Here is a 7,542-nt window from a genome sequence, read left to right on the forward strand (position 1 = left end):
AAACATTTTTCTTTATGTAAATACGAAATATGTAAACTGCATTATATGACTATTTTATAGATTCTTTCGAATATGGATTGTGTTAAAGGTGAAAAAATAGATTCGCGCTTTAATTGTTGCAAATAATAGAATATAGAAGTTACGAGACGTAGAAATTTTACACGATTGCATCGCAAATTTCTCGATAAATGCGATCTCAATTTTTCTTTTGCAAAATAGCAAATTTAAATAGCACAATTTTCCAATGTTTTATATTGTGTTTGCACAAGGTCGAAACTGAAATTATTTTAGTTTTAATCGTCTAATCTTGTTGATAACTGGATATCGATATGAATGACATTTTCGTTCAGTTTAATTTCTTTGGCGAGAAAGAGCGTCGTAATTGCGTGCAAACGACGGGCTATGCTTGCATTAGAATGCATTTATGAACTTTGATCTCTAGCACGAGCCCTTATCACTAGATAGCTATATTTTCCAACAGTTTTCCTTTTTTTTTTTTTGTGATTTTTGAATGCGTCATCAGCAGGATATTCTTGCGTTAGGGCGGGGGTATTCGTGTGGCGAACAGCATTTTTATCTCGTTTTAGCTCGGCCATGTCAGTCGAGTTGCAGTCGAGCCGCATCTCTTTGAACAGGAGTGTGTTTTCCACGCAGGTTCCACGCAGATAGACCATCGCCATGGATGTCACGGACCCCACTCACAATCAGCACTACTGCCTTCGGTGGAACAATCATCGCTCGAATCTGCTGACCGTCTTCGACGAGCTGTTGCACAACGAGGAGTTCAGCGACGTTACCCTCGCCGTCGATGACGGCAGGATGGTCAACTGTCACAGGATCGTGCTGGCCGCATGCTCGACGTACTTCCAGACCTTATTTACCAAACTGCCACCCAATCAGCATCCGATAATCGTCCTCAAGGACGTTAGGTACCTGGAGATAAAGGCGATACTGGAATACATGTATCGCGGTGAGGTGAACGTGGCGCATGAACAGCTATCTGCCCTACTGACCGTCGCGCAAGTGCTGAAGGTAAAGGGTCTGGTGGAGGAACATGAGAACAGTCGGACCAGCACGGCGCGTGACCTACGCCGCGAGGATACGACAATGAACACGCAAATATCACCGCCGCCGACTATCACCACCAGCACCGGTGGTGGCGGCAACGGCAGCAACTCGCCGCCGTCATACTCCTCCCTTTACGAGAGATCCGCAATCTCGCACGATCGCGCAGGTCAAAGTCATCTAGCGAACTCATTACTCGTCCCGGGCTCGTGGCCGCCGTTACCGTTGGCGGGTCACCAGCTCCCGACACACTCCACCCCCGTTCTCGGCAGCGGAAGCGGCGGTGGCAGCGGCGGCGGCGTCGGCGGATCTTACGACAACGGCATCGAATACTCGCCGCCGCTCAAGGTCCGGAAGCTGCAGTCAAGCCTGTTGATGAACAACGACACGCCGATACTGCGCGGAGTACTCGGTCAATCTCACGTTGATAGTTCACAGGCTATGCCGCTGTTGCAGCCGGATAGCCATGAGCCGCACTATCGCAACGCGAGCAGCAACGGATCCGCGAACGACTGCAGCAATCGCCGCAGCAATGACCTGGCCCATAGTGAGACCGTTCACACCGACGTCTCCTACGTAGACGAGGACGAGAGACAGCCGTCCCCGCAGTCCTATAGCGCAGACACTGTAAGAAATTCAGGTAGCAATCCCACGTCAAATATTACTTCGGAAGTTCTGCACCCAACAAATTTACTGATAAGCAGCATATTTAGTGCATATCTTCAATATTATTATCTGCTAAATAATATATTGGCAAATTCGTCACGCGAACAAAATGCCCCGGGAGATGATAATTCCCGTAGAGGATCTCCCGAAAATACCCAAGGTAGGGAGAAGTTACAGTTTAATAATCGATACACGAAAATTAAAAATTATTTTCTTAAAATTATAATAAATCATATTATCGTAGTGTTTTTATACTTTAAAATTTGCCGCAACAGAGATGATGTCGCAATTTACAAGGGACATGTCACAATCATTCGGAATCGATTTGATTCTTCTTGAAATATGTTGTCAAACATAAAAATCTAACAGACACGTATTTTTTATACGTATGGAATTTCACTTTAAGAGGTAAAACATCCCTTTAAAAATTTTTTTCTCTTTCGGAACGAATATCATTGGAAGTATAAAAGATAGACAAAATTTTTTAAACAAAAGTTGTACGGTTTAAAGAGTACTTTCAAGCTGTAAAGAGAAAAAAAACTTTATTTAACAAAATATCCTCATCACACTATCCAAAGTTTTTTCAAATTTTGTTCAAAGGGCCGACGTTTCACCCCTTGAACATAATATATAATTATGTAGGAAAAAAATACGTGTTTTGTGTTAAAAATATTTCAAGAAGAATCAAATTGGTTCCAAATAGATTTTTATAGCAGAGGATACAAGAATAAAAAGAGTATTGTGTATTATTGTGTATTATTGTGTATTAAATAATATATAATACACAATATTCTTTTTATATTTCAATATTATGATAATACTTTTGATATGAATCTTTTGCATATCTCTTATTAAATTTTATAATGTTATAACAATAGACAATATTAATTTTGTCGATTTATTGTAGCTGCTGCGGATTGCCCCCAGCCGAAGCCTGAATGGAAACGCTATAAACAGTACACCCGAGACGATATCACCGCGGCGATCGAGGCTGTGAGGAGAGGTATGAGCGCCGTACAGGCGGCGCGTAAATACGGCGTGCCGTCGCGCACGCTTTATGATAAGGTGAAGAAGCTCGGCATCCAAACATCGCGGCCACTCAAGCGCTCGTCGAGCAACGGCGGAAGCGGGGCTTCCTTCCCGTACGGCATGGGCGCCAACGCGAACGGCGACATTTACAATAACAGCGTCGTCAGTGCCAATATTCTGTACGACAATGACAGCGAGAGCGGTAGCGGTAACATCAACATCGCCGAGGGCTGTTTGGCCGGCACGAGTGCCCCGGTTTTCAAGGCAGCGTCGTACGCGAAGACGACAAAGGACACGTCGCGGGACTCGGCAATGTCCGCGGACTCGATGGCCAGTTGCAGTTCGAGCCCGGTGATACGCTGCGCCAAACAGAGGCAGCAGCAACAGCAGGAATTGGAGGATCAGGTAGAGGACCTATCGGTGAGTCGCAAATCCGACGTTCCGGTGATAGTACCGTCGCCCACTACATCCGCCGCGATTAAAGACGAGGCGCCAGAAACGGGGCTGGACAGTAAAGATTGCTGCGACTACAGCTAACTTTTGTAGACTAGTAATGAGAGCAATAAGGTATAACCAGCAGTTCAACTTGATATTTCAAAATTAAAATCGATTTAAACAACTTTTGCCTTTTGTCTCGTACGATTTTTCTCTATACACGTCGATCAACAATGAGAAAATCTGTCGATTAGCAATTATTCCCAAATTAATTTTTATAATCTCTATTTCTCCAACAAATTGTAATGAATATATTTTGATATTGAGCTTCTCAATTGCTTCATCCTATTGCTCTATGACTCCGTCGTAGTATAGCTGTATAAGAATTTTTCTTCTCACGTCTTCTCATATTTCTTTACCGAGTGCGGTATTTCCATCCCAGACAGTTGGAAACAGATTTTACAGAGTATCTACCGCAAATTCGATCGATGGAACATAACAGAGTGTACGCAGAATAATGAATATGATAACAGATTGACCGCAGAAACCGAGCAATATCTTCCATTCTACAATCATATGAATGATATGTTCCATTTTTATGAATTTTATAAAATGACAAATTCTGCTCGATTTCTGTTGGCAATCAGATTATGTTAGCAGGCTCCGTTGGCAAAACACGAGATTTAACGCGAACGATTAATTGTCGCCAATCTGCCACAATATTCTCTTCGATTATGCTGATGAACAGCTGCTGATGATTTTGCTGGGATGTTTTTTTTATTTTACTTCTTTGAATATACATTTTGATACGTCACGCTTATGTGTCAAATATATTTATACTCTTTAAACTTGTTTAAAACTTGTTTTTTTCAAAAATAACATCTAAATAATCGTAACATATACGATTATTTAAAAAAAATAAAATTACTAAGGTAATGATAAAATTGTTAATTATTGCAAATTTATTGATTCGTTGTTCGTGATTCGATATTCGGCCATAGTTTAGTGCTAGCCTAAGGTATATTCGCCTAGAATTTAACGCGGATTACGGTTTAATTAAAGCACAAAAGAACGTGTCGCCAGCCAATGATCGTTTTGGACCACTTTTTACGCGAACAACGACAATAAAAAGGATAAAGAAATATAAAATTCAAAAGATATAAAATTGATGTGAAGTTGTAATAAAAAGACGTAGAATTAAAAAAAGGCATATGAATACAATTATCTTAAAACTTAACTGGACAAATATTTCTAAGATTTATTAGATAAGACGAACACATCTGTAATTGGTACTACATTTGGAAATAATTTTCTTTTTGTCTTGCGACATATTCGTTTGTGCGACATATTTTGTCTACCGTAATAGCATTAGAGCTTTAACAAATTGACAGCGAAATAATACGAGGTTTATGAATGAAATCTCAAGTGACGCTATAGATACACAAGGTGTTCCTCCTCTTCTCCCCTCCACTGTCGCGTCAACGTAAACCACGTTTAAAAATGATGCGGTAGTGGCGGGATGTTCTATAATAATAACGTACGTTAACAAATGAAATGCAAGCATGGAAATACTTACGGACGATAGGTTACTTGCATACTTGCTGATTTACCATTTCATTACGAAACTTCGTATTATTTTGTACTGCTTATTTAATAAATGTCGCTGTTAATTTGTTAGCAATTGTAAGTACTTCGTCGTTGTATTCGATCGTTAATGACCATAGCTCCGGGATACGATTGCAATATTGCTCAAATATATCAATAGTAATAATAACAACGAAATACCTCGTAAAAAAACTACGTGTTCATTAACATAAGACTGATAAAATGCAGATTTGAAATATGAAACGTATATTATATATATATATATATATATATGTCGCCGAATTGAAATACTCAAACCTAATCGGGGCAAAGTATCGAGGAAATTTCGATTTGCAAACAGAGAAACTTGTTTTTCTATATTTATATCTGCATCGTGGAAAATATGTGTTGAAAAATGTAAAAATTTATTTTTTACTTTTACAGTGATCTTCGATATGCGAGACATAAATACCCGAATTATTAATTTGCAATCGTTTTAGCATTTTGACATTTTTGTGTACACACTAACGTAACGTATATATATGCCCATGCATTTTTTTTACAAACACGGTAACTTTGCGTTCCCTTTGGCATTTTTATGTTCCGTGATTTTTATCTCGAGACTTATTTGCAGAATGTATTTGCGAAACAGAAGCTGGATAAACAGATTACGCTGAATTAAGAAACGCGTTGCAGTACAATTCCATTCGAACATGCTAAACGCGCATGGAGAATGGACCAGGGAACGTCGGCGCCTGATGATTTTTCGTCGATACTTTGCTTCCCTAAACCAAAGTTACTTCGTAACATTTTTACCTCAATATTTTATTGTAAGTCATTCCATATTTATCTCAATAGAATTTTTATAGAGAAAAAAATATTTACAGAACGTATTAAAATAATGCACGAATAAAATGCAGTACCTGTCCGCTATGTGATCAATTCAAGCACCTATACTTAGAAAATAAAATCCGAAAGTATCAAAGATCTCTGGAGTTAAACTGCCGTTATTGTATTACGTAAGGCAACTTAAAAAAAACTCTATTATATCTGTTAATATTTAAGGGTGCGTATATTACTTTAGTCAGTTGTTATCGATATCATATTATTATTATTTTTTTTTATACCGATTACAGAGTGCACTATTACAGGATAGTAATACACAAGTACAAGTAGCAAGTAAGATGCAAGTTATTGTTAGCTCTTAATAAATTTTACTTCAATTAAGTTTGGTATAAACGTGCACTTAGATATTCGTCGAGCGAAATTACGACGAATGTAAGAAGTATATATACGAATGCAAGCTGTCCCAATTTTGGCGATTTCACGTACAGAGAGGCTTTGCGCTAATCGCAACTGCGCCCTTTTCCCTCTCGTTTTTATCCTACGCTCTACGTTTGATCCCTTTCTTCGGTTCGCGGTTTAACGTACGTTCGTACGTTATACACCTTCGAAAATATCAATCCTTTCACGGATCAAACTGAGACAGCTTGTAGACGTAGGATAATTAAGGAAATATACACGTATCGATTCACACATACGGATGTACGTTTTGTTTTCTAAAAAAAATTAAGCTTATGAGAGTATATGAGAATATATGCAGCGTTGATGCAAGCGAGAGCACACTTTATATATTGTATAATCGGTATATCAGTTTTAATCCACGTATGTGTGTGTGTGTGTGTGTGTGCGTATCTGCGGAGCGCAATTCGAAGCACCTGCTTGCACGCGCCTGTACACGCGCGTCTTTCAAACGCGGTGCCACGCATCGCGTGAGATTTTTTCACAGTACGTGCCTTCATTCTTTGATTAATCTTTACGACGTGAGCGCGGCGCGTTAACTGTTATACAACGTTGATTTCGTTGCCGTTTGTTGTCAGCCATTTAAACCATGTTGCGTGGAGCAGTATACGCGAAACTCGAACTATTTTAACCGTTGACGTTTTCCACCCCCTCCCCCTTCCTGTTCGTACGATTTGTATATAGACACCAGCGGACGCGACGTCACCTTTTATCAACTAGCGATGTAAGACTGATTGTAAGACTGATTTTTTTTACTACACGCACACGCACAATGCGCGCCCACGTATGGAATGCGCGTATAAATATATATATATATAAAGAGAGAGAGAGAGAGAGAGAGAGAGAGAGAGCTGAAAAAAATGTACAAGTATATACATCTATTTGTGCATATATATTATAATATATATTATATATTGTATATATTATATATATTATATATTTACACACTCTCACAAAATGTATGTTATCAATAATTGTGCAAGTTTGTTACGAAATAAACCGTATAATCTTATATGCCGTTGTTGCTTATTAATCAGTCCCGTTAATTAAGTTTACCCTTGATTAGAGGGTACATGCGTGGTATGTCGAGTTCAGTGATCCGCAGCCGTACCGCGGCAATATACCGATCGTTTCCGTGTCAGCGTACACATACACGTGCGGTGTGTAATGTGTGTACCTATGAGTGCGCGCGCGCGCGCGCAATGGCGGATTAGGGCTTTCGAAGACCTACACTCTACAGTCGCAGCGTAATGCGATAATTCTTCTAGAGGATGTCATGCAAAATTTCCTTTAGCTCTACATCCTGCGGATGACGATGAAGGAAGCGGAACCGGAGGAAAAGTAATTAAGGTCAGAGGGTTTAATGATGTTTTAACTTTCGCTTATTTGCGACTGGTTCTTGTAGATATATTCCCGCAAAGCGCGATTTAACGGCGTATATATATATATATATATATATAT

The 7,542-nt window shown here is 39.5% G+C and overlaps 1 protein-coding gene across 1 annotated transcript; it reads left to right on the plus strand.

Annotated features, from left to right (window-relative positions):
• Positions 1–506: 506 nt before the first annotated feature.
• LOC105451462 (protein tramtrack, beta isoform) lies at positions 507–3,297 on the plus strand. Its single transcript, XM_011691914.1, has 2 exons — positions 507–1,705; positions 2,639–3,297. Exons 1-2 carry the CDS (start codon positions 679–681, stop codon positions 3,295–3,297), a joined length of 1,686 nt encoding a protein of 561 aa, XP_011690216.1. The 5' UTR covers positions 507–678.
• Positions 3,298–7,542: the final 4,245 nt, after the last annotated feature.

This window comes from Wasmannia auropunctata, unplaced genomic scaffold (genome assembly GCF_000956235.1).
Source record: "Wasmannia auropunctata unplaced genomic scaffold, wasmannia.A_1.0 LD336051.1, whole genome shotgun sequence".
NCBI classification, from domain to species: domain Eukaryota; kingdom Metazoa; phylum Arthropoda; class Insecta; order Hymenoptera; family Formicidae; genus Wasmannia; species Wasmannia auropunctata.